At 42.3% G+C, this 15,106-nt stretch overlaps 1 protein-coding gene across 1 annotated transcript in view; it reads left to right on the top strand.

Moving 5' to 3' along the window:
• Window positions 1-15,106, top strand: part of OBSCN (obscurin, cytoskeletal calmodulin and titin-interacting RhoGEF) — a 4,979,884-nt gene that overhangs the window by 993,269 nt on the left and 3,971,509 nt on the right. Inside the window, exons 10-11 of the mRNA XM_044066040.1 lie at window positions 8,255-8,530; window positions 8,684-8,959. Coding sequence (XP_043921975.1) covers window positions 8,255-8,530; window positions 8,684-8,959 — 552 coding nt within the window. The remainder of the gene's footprint in view (window positions 1-8,254; window positions 8,531-8,683; window positions 8,960-15,106) is intronic.

Below are 15,106 nucleotides of genomic sequence, written 5' to 3'. Positions count from 1 at the left end.
TTCTTCATTCATCTGTAAATCCAGGCAGATGATAAGATCTGATGTCATTTTCATTCATTCCTCAACTCACGAGTCTTGGATCTGACCTCAGAGCCAGCTCAGACGATTATTCCAGATTCTCGGATCCAACTCTCAAGCACATTCCTTTATCTCTATTACCCCACTAACCTAGCATACATCAGATCTTGTTTATTGCCATACCGCTCAAATGCTGATCTTTATTTCTCGAGCAATTGGGTACTTTTTTCTTAGAGTTGTCAGTTTTTTTTTTTACTTTATTTCTATTATCTTTCTTAAATTTACCAACCACAGTGTAAAACAAAAAATATAAAAAACAACCAAAGGCTATGGTACCCTTTCAACTGTCCTCACTTACCTTCTAGTTTTTGAGCTCTGTCCATCAGACAGTACTTTTTATTTCATACCTGTTAGTTCTTGGGTACTCCCTTCAGTACCATTGCTGGTACTCTTGCCTTTTTTTTCTTTCCTCCTAAATCCTGTCCTTTATTTAGAAGGTATTCCTTTTTACCACTGTTGGTACCTCTTTTCTGCTGAAAAAAAAACTTCTCTTCTATAACCACTTTTTAAATTTTTTTTATTATCATGACAGATAAGCCAACGTGAGTTTAAAAAACGGATTTCCTGTGAGCATAAGATTCTCAATTCTAATGCCCACAGGAAGTGTGTTTACTGCTTGGGCACACCCAATTTAGATACCAAATGCATTATCTCTGCAGGATTTAATTCTAGAGCTAGAAGTGACTGAATGAATATGTTTGTGTTGATGGGTCTTTCTCCTTCTACTTCCTTCTCTTTACTTACTAGGGCTCAAACCCCCTCCAAGAGGTCTGAAAAAGGGAAGCCTGATTCAGCTCCTAAGGATAAGGACACCAGAAAAAGTCCTCCAGGCCTCTCATCTATTTCTGCTCTGACTACTAAGCCCCCTTCAAAAATTTACAAACAGTCAGATCCTACTTCCTTGAAGTCTAAATCACCTAGGACCCGGTCACCCAGTACTCTCTAGAGCCAAAATCTCTTTAACTTTCTTCTCCTTTTTTTCAGGAAACTCCAAGGAAACACTTCACGCCACCATCTACCAGCTCCTCCTTTAGGTCCCCCTGGAACTTGTCTGAAGCAGAGGTGGATAGGATTATGAAGAAGTTAATCAGAGTTCAGATCCCAATAAGGGTAATTCCGTCACTACCTCCCATTGGACCCGATGAGCCTGCCCTCCACTGACTGTCAATTAGTATTGCCTCCTCTGATCCGTTCCATGGTTTCAGAGCCCTCAGATCATTGAATCCAAAGACTGGTCGTTCTTCGACTCATACCACTTCCCTGAATCATCTGCTCTGGTCTTTTCTGAGCAGAAAACTCTCGGAGCAGAAACATCAGTGCCGGCTCTGCGAGGTTGGGGCTGACTCCAAAGATATTTTATCCATACTTGCATGTAGGTGCTTTGGTGCTGAGCAGCTTTGGTCCAACTCCATCCTCAGGAAGTAGGCCTGGGGACATTCAAGGCTTATTGTCACAGGGAACTTCGGTTCCGTTGCTGCTGGCTTCTGTTTCGCCTACATCATCTGCCTTTGAAATAGTGGAGAGGGCGTTCTCTTTGTCTTGAGAAAGGACATCCTTGCCGTCCTGAGATCCTTTTGCTATTCCCACCATCGGGTCTTAGTTCTGAGCCTCTGACTTCCATCCCACAAGGACAGCTAACCAGTTCAAATCTCTAATCACTCCCTCAAGACTCCCTTGTCTCTTCCAATACCTCACCAGAACACCACACTAATGAGGTCCCTTGGAAGAGAACGTACGAAAGGAGACACTTAGATTCCCCTCAGGGATTTGTCACTGAGGACACTGACTTTGATGAAGGGGAAGGGTTCCCCAGGTCTCCACCTAATGATGTCTCCTTTGGAGAAGTCCTGTAACTTCTAAACAAAAAGGTGGTTGGTCTTCTGACACTGCTTTCCAGGAGGAGTCTGTGTTCCTGGAAGTTTTCGAGTCTGGCCCATCTGTCTTAGGTGACCCCCACCTGGCTGATGAACTGATAGACTTTGTCTCATGCCATGAATGGAAGGAATTGGGTACTGTAGAGGAGATCCACAAGTGACCAAATAGAATTTTAGACCCCCCCCCCAAAAGGACAGAGCACACTGGAGGAAGAAGGTCCTGGTAGATGCCACGGCTGTGGCAGTAGTCACTAACACTAAGAAAGAGCTCACTGAGCAGAGCTCATCTGTCTATCCCCCTAACATTGAGTCCAGGGCCTTAGACAGATTTGGAAAGCACATTTTCGCTTCAGCGACCTTTGCTCTGCAGTCGTTGAATTATTTGGTGCACTTCACAAGGTTGCAGAGAGATTTGACTAAAGAGCTTTCCAAATCTCTTTTCGGGTAAATGGCTGTAGAAAACCAGACCAAGATCTCTTCACATCTGGCCAACTTTCAATCCATATCTCATGCATCCATAAGGCTGATATCCCACAATGCAGAGGGTACCTCATGGGTGGCGGGTTTGGGCATAGTTGTCAGAAGGCATGCCAGGATGCACCTGTGCTAACTTTGGCGCCATTAATGTCTTCATTTATCAATACTGCTGTTGATAGATCATCCTTGTTTGGCCAAAGGGAGAAGGAGACGCTCTCCAAAAGTGAGCAAGATGGGAAGACCTTATCTGCCATTGTGATCCATTTCTGTACTCCTCAAAGACCATTTTCCTGGAATCAAAAAGGAGGCAGAAATATGTGGTTTGACCTTGTCTGCCATTGGGATCCATTTCTATACTCCTCAAAGACCATTTTCCTCGAATCAAAGAGGAGGCAGAAATATGTGGTTTTGCAAGTCGCAGGGTAATTTCCAGGTTTTACAAGGGTATGGTCCTCCAGAGGCATAAGGGGGGACTCTAATGGAAGATGCAGAGGTGGCCTGCAGAATCAGGCTTTCTGGAATTCCTTCTTAGACAAACCCTGCCGGCGTTCCTGAAAGTTTACGTGACTGCTCTTCTCTGGAGGCAGTCGGGGTGGTTGGTGCTTATCTCTGCATCAAGTAGCCTGGGCATCCATCACAGAAGATTTTTGGGTCAGAGAATCATATCCAGAGGTTATTTTATACCATTTTCCCAAATTCCCTCTACAAAAATTAAAAGAATCCCAGATGTCCCACCCAATCAGAAGGAGGCAGCAGCCTTGGAAAGAGAAAAGCTGCTTGAAAAAAGAGTCATGTAGAAGGTTCCCCCAGACCAGATAGGATCCAGAACCTACTCAAGATTCTTTTTAGTGCTAAAGAAAACAGGAGACTTAAGACCCATCCTGGATCTCAGCAAGCCAAACCAATTGGTAAAATATTCAAGGTTTCATATGGTCACTGTTCAGACCATTTTGCCCCTGCAGTGAAAGGATGATTGGATATACTCGATAGATCTCAATATTCTTACCATCACATCGAAATGAACAGGCACTCCAGAAGATATATGCACTTTCAGATGGGAGCAGTCATTACCAGGTCAGAACACTACCCATTGGCTTCACCACAGCCCCCAAGATGTTCACCAAATGCATGGCCATGGTAGCATCACCTGAGACTGCTGGGATTCAGAGTGTTTCCATATCTAGATGACTGTCTCCTTACGTCCCCGACCAGGCATCTATTTTTACAAGAAAGGGACTTCTTTCTCCAGTTATGTGATTCTGCAGAGGACTCTTTTGATACAGTGGTTTATTCTCCAGCAGCCCTTGTTTCCCCAGTCAGGATCGAGTTCAGGCACCTTTGCAGTGAAACATTTCCCTGTGATACATTTGGATGGGGACACGTGGCTGAAGTGACATTCAGCTGTAGGGAAATGTGGCTGTGGCTAATTGCCTGTTGGCAAAGAGAAAAATGCTGTGCAATGCTCACAACTTCATTAACCAAATGCACAGGGGGGAATAGTGTCCACAGCCCCCAAGACAATATGAGACAGCAGGCAGTATGGCAAGCATCAGCAGCAGGCTGGCAGTGGGCATGTCAGTGGCATAAAAAATGCAGGTCACAGTGGCAGTGCCTTTATAATTGGTATGCGTGGTCCACTGCCTTATTCACAGTGTCTAGGAAACATTGTCTAAAATGCATACTGGAGCATAAATTTGACTACAGCAGCATGCAGTTTTTCCTCCATGTTGTAGCACACTTCTACATGTTGTAGTTACATATGGATTTACTGTACACTGAGCACAACACTCGTTATCTCTTGCATCCCCATGCACATGGTTATAAAAGTTGTGGGCATGGCAGTGTGTGATTCTGTTTGCCCAATGGAAATTTGCAACAGACATTTCTGTGCAGCTGAATGTCACTTCAGCCATGTGTTCCCAACCAAATGTACCACAGGGAAATATCTCACTGCCTAAGCGCCTGAACCTGTCAGGATCACGCACATTTGCAAAAAATATCTTCTTCGGTGGATTTGCTCAGACAAAGTTTCTCAAGGTTGTCCATTTGTTCTCCAGCTGCCATCTGCCATAGTGACCATGGACGCCTCTCATCTGGGGTTGGGGGCATTACATGGGAAGGACAGTCCAAGGCTGTCCATTTGTTCTCCAGCTGCTGTCTGCCTCTTATCTGCAGTTGGTGGGGGGGGGCATTACTTGGGAAGGACAGTCCAAGATGGTCCTCAGAAGAGGCCAATAAGCATATCAGTGTACTGTAAATCAGAGCAGACTTCCTAGCATTACAGCCCTTTCAAGATTCTCTCCCTGCCAGATGGTTGTGATTCAAACGGACAATATGTCTGTAGTCTGCTATATCAATAAATAGGGAGGAATCAGATCTTATCCACTATATCAAGAAGCAGTGAGAGTGTGGCAGTGGGTGATCTCTTCTGGCCACTTTTACATAGAAGTGCACATAGAAAGCCAGTGTGCTTCCAAACAAACTAAACAGGTCCATTCTGATGGCTCACAAGCAGTCTATAAATGTCAAAGCGGGAGAGAGAATTTTCAGATGATGGCCAGCTATCCTGCAACCTTTTCCCTTCTTCCCACAACAACATGTGCAGCAGGTTCTTTGCCCTGGTCCTCTGTCTGGAGGAGTCACTGAAAGATGCTCTAGTTCGCAAGTGGCCCACCAGTCTCCTTTATGCTTATCCCGTTACCTCTAATCACCAAATACATACAGAAAGCATACTGCTTGAAAAGCAGAATTATCCTCATTGTACCCCTTTGGCCTAGTCAAATTTGGTTTCTCTTCCTTTAGCCTCATCTTCTGTTTCTGCCCTGGATATGGGACTGCAGTCAAGACCTCCTGTGTCATGCTATGGGGATAACTTATCCGGACATAGCAACCTTCAAGCTGACATGATTTCCCCACTTCCACTGATGGCTAGACAGCCCAGGCTTCCCCTCCCCCAATCCGACATATTTTATTGTCTTCTCAAAAGACTTTTACTAGAGAAATTTACAAAAATAAATGGAAAAGATTTTCAGTTTTGGCCCTTAAGAGAGATTTGGACCCCTTTTCTGCCCCTATACCAGCTGTACTTAATTTTTTAGCTTCAGTTTTTTTATGAGGTGGCTAGTTTGTCTACTGTTAAGTGCATTTGGCTGTCATGTGAAACCTTCATTCAGGTGAAAGTAATTCTTCCTTGGCTTTTTCTAGGTTGTGTAAAGTGACTCTGGCCAGACCCTTTCTAGACCCACATCCAGTAGCCACAGTGACCACGGACGCTTCCCAGATAGGGTGGGGGGGCATTATCTGGGACGAACTGTCCAAGGAATGTGCCAACCTCAAGAGTACCATTTGCACATCAGTGTTCTAGAGATGAGAGCGGTGCTTCTGGTGTTGCAAGCACTTCAAGACTCTTTACCTATAGGGACCATTGCAGTCCAGACAGACAATATGTCAGTGGTATGATACATCAACAAGCAGGGCGGAACCAGATCTTATCCCTTGTGTCAGGAGGCACTTCGAGTATGGGAACGGGCGATGTCTTCCCAACGTTTTCTGATTTCAACGCACATTCCTAGAAAATCCAGTGTGATAGCAGGCAGGCTCAGAAGGGCTAGCCTCATGCCACACAAGTGGTCCCTGAAGCAAGAAGTTGCGAACTTGGTTTTCCGCAAATGGGGCCAGTCATGCTGTGATCTTTTTGCAACTCCCCTAAACAACAAATGCAGCAGCTACTTCGCCCTAGTTCCCCCTCTGGGGCAGTCACCCAGGGATGCACTTGTTCACAATTGGCCTCCAGGACTACTGTATGCTTTTCCACCCTTCCCTCTCATTCAAAAGGTACTTCAGAAAGCAAAATCGTTGGGTTGCAAACTCATCCTCATTGCTCCTTATTGGCCATGTCAGATATGGTTTCCGTTTGTACGCTATCACCTTCAACTGGAGCATTGGGTACTGGACCCAGTTTCGGACCTCCTGACGCATCAGTCAGGTGGGTTTCACCCATCCCTTCAAACTCTCAAGCTGACTGCTTGGTTACTCCACTTCCAGTCTTAGCCAGACTCCCAAACATTTCTCCTGCTGTACAACACATACTAGTGTCCTCCCACAAACCCACTACTAGGAGGATTTACACTAGCAAATGGAAGAGGTTCTCTTACTAGGACAAAAGTAATAACATTGATCCTTTTCCGGCTCCTGTTTACAAGATTTGTGACTTTCTGGCTGAGACCTTCGAAAAAGGGGCAGCTACTATTAGGGTCCAACTGGCTGCCATCTCCAATTTTTATGTAGGAGACTTGGGTTCAAACATTATGTCCCATAAGTTGTGCAGACTATTTTTACGAGGTACAACACTTTCACAGCCCCCGGTAAGAGAACTCCCCCCGGGACCTAAACTTGGTTTTAGCTTCAATGGTTCTGCCCCCCTTTGAACCAGCAGGATCTTGTCCCTTGAAGTTTCTATCTTGGAAAACCTTTTCTTGGTTGCTATATCCTCAGCTAGACGGGTTTCTGAATTACATGCTTTATCTATTCGCCCACCATATCTCATATTTCACAAAGGTAGAGTCTCTTTAAGGACCAATCCTTTCTTCCCAAAGATTTGTTCTGAGTATAACTTAAATGAGTCCATTGAGCTTTCTGTGTTCTTCCCCAATTATAGCAACAAGGCAGAGTATAGATTACACCAATTGGATGTTCATAGACAATTACGTTTTTATTTACACAGGACCAAAGACCTCAGAAAATCAGACAAATTGTTGATATCCTTTCCTGACAATAAGCAGGGGTATCCAGTTTCTAAAGTGACATTATCAAAATAGCTGTCAGACACAATCACTTATTCATATGGTTTGCATAAAAAGACGCTTCCAGGAAGATCCAGAGGACATTCAACCAGGGCCTTAGCTACCTCTGTTGCCTTCCAAGCAAAATTGCCTTTAGATTCAATCTGTGCAGCAGCAACATGGGCAAATCCTCATACCTTTATCTCTCATTACAAAGTGGATGTGGTCTCCCAGAATAGGGCAACCTTTGGTTCCACGGCCCTGAAGAGTTTGTTCCAGTGAGCCACCTGAGAACCAGGTGTTGGGGACACAGTCCCAACCAGCAAGAATGAAGGCGAGATTGGACAACATAACATAAAGAAGTTATGTACCTACCATAATGTTCCATATTTGTTGTCCTTCATCTCGCCTTCCTTCTTGCATTCTCCCCTCCTTTCTCTTTCCTGGAGGTTCGAGAGGAGTTCTTTAGTGGTTACACTGCTTGAGTTTCCTGCTGACATACCAGGTTGGTTAACCATACTTTGTTCTTTTTTTTCTTTCCTTCCCACCTTGGTTTAAGGGCTCTGTAAGAAAATTGTTTTTCTTACTAAATATGTCTAGTTTGGGCTATTACAAATGAGATCTGGGTTGCTGCTGCTAGGCATGTTGGGATAAGAGGTAGCCTCGAGCCAGTAAAAGCTCTCGAGCTATTGTACATCAGCTGAGTCGGAGCCGAGGATTAGCTCTGAACCCAACCAGCAAGAAGGAAGGCAAGATGAAGGACAACAAACATGGAACATTATGGTAGGTACATAACTTCTTTTTTTCTGTATATAACATGTTGAATCTCTTTTGCATTCATTGCAGAAGAATTCAAATATTGCCGGCAGTGCTGTATACCCAATTTTCTTTTTCACTTCAAAATGTATCATTTTTTTCTTTATAAGTTTAATGATGATGTGTCTGTATTATAGACCTTGGTTTTTGCAGATGTAATGTCTGAAATTTAATCTAATGAGTTTACGTGCCTACGCTGTTACTGTGCTGTGTGGTTGTAATTTGTAGAACCTGAACCAATATTTGCCAACAAGGACTCTGTTCAGAAGGTGACAAAGACCTATCTGTCAGAGAATGCTACACTGTCCTGTGAAGTGTCACAGGCCAAAACAGAAGTGAAATGGTACAAGGATGGAAAATTCCTGACTGACACCAAGAAATACAGAAAGGAATCTGATGGTAAAATCCGTCGACTCGTAATTCAGAATGTGGAGAAGAAGGATGCTGGGGTATACATCTGTGAAGCTGCTGGAGAGAAACTGTCCTTCAGCATTGAAGTCAGTGGTGAGCATTTTCCTTTGTAACTTCGAGTACCTTTCCACAATGTGTGTTTTTATTATGAGTGACTTTTGTTTAATTACCTGGGTGGGGGCATATTTTGGTCTTATGTTCTCTTTCTAAGAAAAAAAAATAAACAGAAGTTAATCTTTTTTGCAGAGAAAGAAGAAGCTTTTATCAACAAAGACTCTGTTCAGAAGGAGGTGAAGGCTAGGCTGTCAGAGAATATCACACTGACTTGTGAAGTGTCCAAGATCACAACTGAGGTAAAATGGTACAAGAACGGAAAACTCATTACTGCATCCAAGAAATTCAGACTGGAGTCTGCTGGTAAAACACGAAGGCTGGTGATTCAGAACATAGAAAAACATGACTCTGGAGAGTATGTATGTGAGTCTGCTGGAGAAAAACTGTCTTTCCATATCGAAGTAGTTGGTATGTATATAAATTTATCTATACCTTATTCCACTTATTCATTGAGTTTAGTTTCACTTAATTGACTTTGCAAACTCAATCCTCATGTGCTCATGCAAGTTAAAACTGGCATTTGCTTGCAGTTCTGTTGCTTAGTTCTGTACAGAGTGAAATTTATGTTGTCACTGATTAGCTAGTTCTCGGTGGTATGAGGTTAGTCATATCTCTTGTCCTCCTAGTACAAGAAATCTGGACAAATCCTAAAATAGTAGAAGCTCAAAGGCCCCAAAATAGGGACAGATTTTAAATATTCCTCTTATAAACTTAAAAAAGCTTCTAGAATGACAGGATTTGTGTTGACACTCATTGTCTGAAGGAAATGGAAGTATGAAACTCAACATTATTTAGTGACTTCAATCCTGTCATTTGCCAGAAAACCACACATTTTATGAGCAGCAGCCCAAGATCTGGGGCAAAAATGTGGGCATTCTGGGAAAATCTGGACAGTTAAGAGGTATGCATCTCTGAAAAGGGTCAAGACAAGTATTACATTGCCTAGCAGTGAACTTGCTTCTTTGAGGTGCAGCCACCTCCAAATATAAAGTGCAACCTTTTCTTGTAGGGGTGCAGCGTGTTTACATCTTACAAACATGCATTTTTGTGTTTTTAAAAAAAAAACTTTTATTGAATTGTCACTTGTGACATAGGCAAACTTACATAAAAGTAATGAAACCATATTAACATTTTTCACATTTACAAACATTATTCAACAACATATATTGTTCTATACCATATAATTAAAGCAAGTGATATCCTCCGTGGAGGACAAGAACATTTCCAAGGAATTGTTGCACTTTTGTCATTACAGCTCCCAGGTGGCTAGACACTCATTACAATGCAGCTGCGATCCTATGGAGGACTCTAACCAAGCTACTGTATCTGGTTCTGTCATTAGAAGGCACTCTTGGCTTAAAGAAAAGACCCTGCCAACCCATGTCAAATCTAAGCTTCAAGATGCACCCCTGGATAAGGACTTATTTTTTGGGCCAAAGGCTGAGGTTGTGCTAAAAAAGATGGAAGATAAAGCAAAATCTATGCAAACTGTCAAGGACTTTCTGTAAGTTCAGCGTCCTAGGTTAGTAAGAATTTTCCCACTAAACAGTGGTCCTTTCCCTCTCAATCAAAAAGTGGACATAGGAAGCCCTGAGGGAAAGGCCTCAAGGGCAGCATCAGTCACAAAGGCCCAGACAGTGGACCTCAGGAACCCTCATGCAGGGAAGTTGTAGGTGACAGGGCACTGGCAAAGAGAAGCAGTCACGCTCCCTTTCCCCAACCCACCTCCCCCTACCTTCTTTAGAAAAGATACGAGGAAGACTAGGAGGAATGATATCCCTGTTCAAAGACAATTGGTCCCTCATTACTTCAGACAAGTGGGTTCAGTACCAGAACATCAAGTAGGGAAGGGGTTCTATTCCAGGTTATTTCTGGTTCCCAGACAGGAAGGCTCTTGGCATTCTGTTGTAGACCTGTCCACCCTCAATCAGTCCCTGTTGGTAGCAAAATTCAAAATGTTGACTGTTCAGAAATTTCTTCCCATGATAGCCCCTCAGGTCCTAATGGTTACCTTAGACCTAAAAATGCTTTCTTGCACATTCGTATAGAGAAATCTTGCAGAAGTTTTCTTCGTTTCAAAGCTGATACCAATAGTCTGCACTGCCCTTTGGCTTGTCTGGTGCTCCCAGGGTCTTCACAAAGTGTTTACCTCCTGTGATCGCCTTCTGCGGAACAAGAAGGATCCAAATTTACCCCTATCCAGGGCTGGCCTTAGCTGATATGGCACCCTAGGCGAAGTAGCGCTCCGGCGCCCCTTAATCCCCACCCATATACTCATGAAACATCCCATACGAGCCACGCCCACAGGTTAGTCACGCCCAAAAAAAAACACTCCAGTCATTCACGCCCCAAAAAAGCCAGTCCAGTCATTTCCTTTAATTTAAATGCATAGAAGAAAGGATACCTTGTAATGTAGTTTAAACTGCAAGTGAAGATGGAAATTTCCTTTAATAAACCTGCTTTATCTGTTGCTCCTTCACACATACTTTACTATAAAAGTCATGTCTTCATAAAATAGAAGCCTATGTGCCTTTGTTCAAAGGCTTGTTTAGGTTAATCTAAACAGTTTAATTTACTCTGGGTAGGCGAGCAAACCTTATAGCTCAGTGAAAGTAGAACAGCAACATCTCTTCTCTCTGTGTACAGAAGCTTAAGCTAGAATAGCACAAACACAGAGGGCCATTTGATAAACAATACAAAACAGGCTTAGCATGAACAGTACAATTCTCTGCCACTGAAACTGCATGAAAACCCATATTTATAGAAAATGCATCTGGTCAGTGGAGGATTAAGTTTACATTTGGGCTGTTTTAAAAACAGACTCCTTGCCCACATTTTTATGGCCATGCATACATGTATTTGTTCTTTGATTCAACTTCCTGATTGCATTAAATTATATTCCTTATGTAATAACAGCACCACTTGTTAGAATGTTTTACATTTGTAGTTTTAAGCATTTTTTTAATAAGCAAAGAAATAAAATATATTAACCAATAATGACAAAAATACCCATTTCAAAAAATTCCAACCATAAAAGGTACTCAGATTTCTGTCATTACAATCCACCAATATCACTCAATACAAACAATCTCTGCAGAAGAGAAATCATCTGAACAATTCCACATTAAAGAAATTACTAATGAAGAGATTGCCAGTGGCAAACAGCTTTACATCTAGTGTTTCATCTTCAAATTCAGTGCCTGTTGCCCTTGAAGAATTAATTGCCTATATTACATTAAAAATTGGTAAACTGGTAATATTGCAATAAGAAATGACTACAAATGACAAGTTCATAGCTGCTAGGCATCTCATGCAAAGGAGGACATACTTAGAAGTATAGAACCCTTATCTGCCCTTAAAGTGTAGATACTGCTGTCTTTACTTTGTCATTGTTGCCACTACAAGAAACTCACCTAATTTTGGTACATGTATTTCAATGATATATGTACTTGAGTAAGTAGTGCTGTGCAACTGGGGCTAAGAAGTTTCTTTAGAGGTACTGGGTTTCAAGGTGTCATATTGGAATGATATTCATTTAGTTTCACATCATACACTCATTTAGTTTCAAGTCAGCCTGGTGACTCAGAAGTTATCATAGTTTAATATGTTGGCCTTTATATGTAGATCACAGATAAATACTATCACAACATGGGCACCATACAACAGCTCTCTTTCCCTCTCTCTCTCTCTCTCTCTCTCTCTCTCCAGCTGTACATAAATAGCTCAGATTCAGTATAAGCTGGCAGTTTGTCACAGAATGTCAGCAACTGGTCCTCATTCAAAACTACATTTGCCTCATCAATGCATTGCTCTGTTCTTGTAATGTCATTGAATACCAAATGGGACAGAAAAGCCTAGTGTCAAAACCTGTTTTCCATGCAACATCAAAGACTGCTTTTCATGGTAACTGTGCTACATTCACAATTCGGTTTATCAAATTACATGCTCATTCAGCAAAGATTGGAATGTGAGATCTTATACCATTCAGAGTCTGTCTGTATGTTGATTTTCAGAGAATAAGCAGACATATAATAATTTTAGGAAACCATAACACAACATTTACATTTGTGTAAATCAGTTATCTTCAGGTATCAATGGCTCTAAAAGCAGCTCAGGGAAAAATGTCTTAAGAATGCAGTGATGTCCATAGAATGCTATGATAATCTCTACCAAGGCAACACAGGTCACAGCGAGCCTGATGAACTGATGAACACTGTTCAAGAATTAACCCAAAAGAAAAAAAAAATACTATCTGTGGTACTGAGCTCTTTTCCTGACACTACAGCAGCCATTTGACTAGGGCCATACTTGCTTTGAAGTTATCTCTACACATATGTGGTTCACAAGCTTTTTGTGGTAGCAAACCCTTCAGAAGTTATCAGAGTACTCAAGGAACTCCATCCATTCTAAACACTGTCATCGTGCAATTTTATAATAGTTTTTTATGATAATTTAATATTTAAAACTATGTAATAATAGTTCAGTGCACAAAAAAGCCCTGAAAATAGCACAAGTGCATTTAAATTTTGTTCATAACAACACATCATTGTCATAGTAACACTAACTGTTTTATATCGAATTAAATTCATAGCAGTCAAAAGCTTAATTGAATATAACAAGACCAAAACATGAATGAATGAGGCAGAGCTACATAATCATCACTGCCAGGAGTTAGTTCATACCATACACTTTTTACCATACACTAGGCTGCACAGACTACTTATGCATCTTAAGTTTTAGCCAAGAATACCTGAGTAGCCGGCTGTATTTTGTATGTGTGTATTTACTTATTTTGCCCGTAACTGTTCTCTCAGAGCACTGAACTGTTATGACATTGTGCAGAACACGTCTGTGCTGCAGATTACAAAGTTTGCTTCATCATAACCGGTGGTCCTTCCCTCTGACGTTTAGGAGTGTGAACCAGTAAGTGCAACTGGCAGCTATTTCAAATTTCCATGTCGGCGAAAACAGGAATGCTCTGGCCTCTTCTAGATTGTGTAAGGCTTTTCTTAAAGCCACCTTTCTTTTACGCCCTCCAGTTAAGAACCCTGTTCCTCCTTGGGACCTTACCTTGGTTCTGCAGGCCTTAGTTGCTCCCCCCTTTGAACCTGCAGCATCAGCAGATTTGAAGTTCTTATCCTGGAAGACAGCCTTCTTAGTGGCTATTACATCAGCTAGAGGGGTTTCTGAGCTTCAAGCCTTGTCTGCCATGCCCCCTTACTTGATCTTCCACAAGGACAGGGTTTCTCTTCATACAAACCCTTCTTTCTTACCAAAAGTGGCTTCTGAATCGAACATTAATCAAACAGTTAACCTGCCCGTTTTCTTCCCAGATTTTCAGAACAAGGGTGAATATAAACTGCATTTGTTAGACATTCATAGACAACTTTGTTTTTATCTACACAGAACAAAGCTCTTCCATAAGTCTGACCAGTTGTTTGTGTCCTTTTCTAAGCCCTTTTTGGGTAAGGCCATCTCCAAAGTTTTCTTAGCTAGATCGACTACACTGTGTATTTTGCAAATTTACAAAGACAAAGACTTGTCTCCACCTGATCCTGTTAAAGCTCATTCTTCCAGATATATGGCAACATCTGCTGCTTTCTGGTCTAGGGTATCATTGGATGACATTTGTGCGGCAGCAACTTGGGTTAAGTCACATACCTTCATTTCTCATTATAAGTTGGGTTTAATCTCCAGAGGGAGAGCATCCTTCGGCTCTGCGGTGCTCAGGAATATCCTTCCATGAGGGCCTCCCAGGAGTTTCAGTAGCTGGGAACTCTGTCCCACAGGTTGCAGATAAAATGACGTTAACTACTACAGATAAAGAAGTTATGTATTCACCATAACGTTCCATCTGAGTAGATGTTCTTCATGTTTCACTGTTGCAGTCATTACATTTGGGTAATCTGCTGGCAGGTTGCCCTCAGTTAGCCTGATTAACAAAGTCTTGGGTCCTGCGTCAGTTGCTGTCCCTTCTTCCATGACATCAGGTCGTCAGGGGTATAAAACATGCAGCCGACGCCATTACATCAGTCTTTCTTGCCGTGCGATGCCTGAAGCAGAAGCAGTTTGCAAGTGCCGGTCGGCCGACTCCTGAAATTTTTGTCTTCGAGTTTCAGAACCAAAGTCTTCAACTTAAAGCTAAGTACCCCGTTGGGGAAACTTTTTCTTGCTCCTTACCGATGTCAGTAAAAGTTAATAATTGCATTACTTGTGGAAAGCAAATACCTCATAAAGATTTTCATTTTTACTGTATTCCTTGCCTAGGTCCTGACCACGACGTACCTTGCTGTCGGTTTTGTGCTTTATTTAATCAGCGCACTATCCGTTGTCGGTATATTTTTAACTCTAAATATTTCGGTTCTCGGTTTAATTATTCAGAAATTATGTCGGTTAGCCATCCGACTACCGGAATTCCAAAAAAACGCAAAGAAAAAGACAGAGACAGGCCATCGAGGTCCAAAACAGCCGACGACACTTCTCCTAAGCCAGTCGCCAGTTCGCCGGTACTCAGTGATGCTCTTTCGCAGCCTCTGATACCCGCTACTCCTGACT

The sequence above is a fragment of the Protopterus annectens genome, chromosome 3.part0 (assembly GCF_019279795.1).
Source record: "Protopterus annectens isolate FY-2018-M chromosome 3.part0, PAN1.0, whole genome shotgun sequence".
Lineage (NCBI taxonomy): Eukaryota > Metazoa > Chordata > Ceratodontiformes > Protopteridae > Protopterus > Protopterus annectens.
The sequence above is the reverse complement of the archived record's forward strand: the minus strand, read 5'-3'. Positions and strand labels throughout refer to the sequence as shown.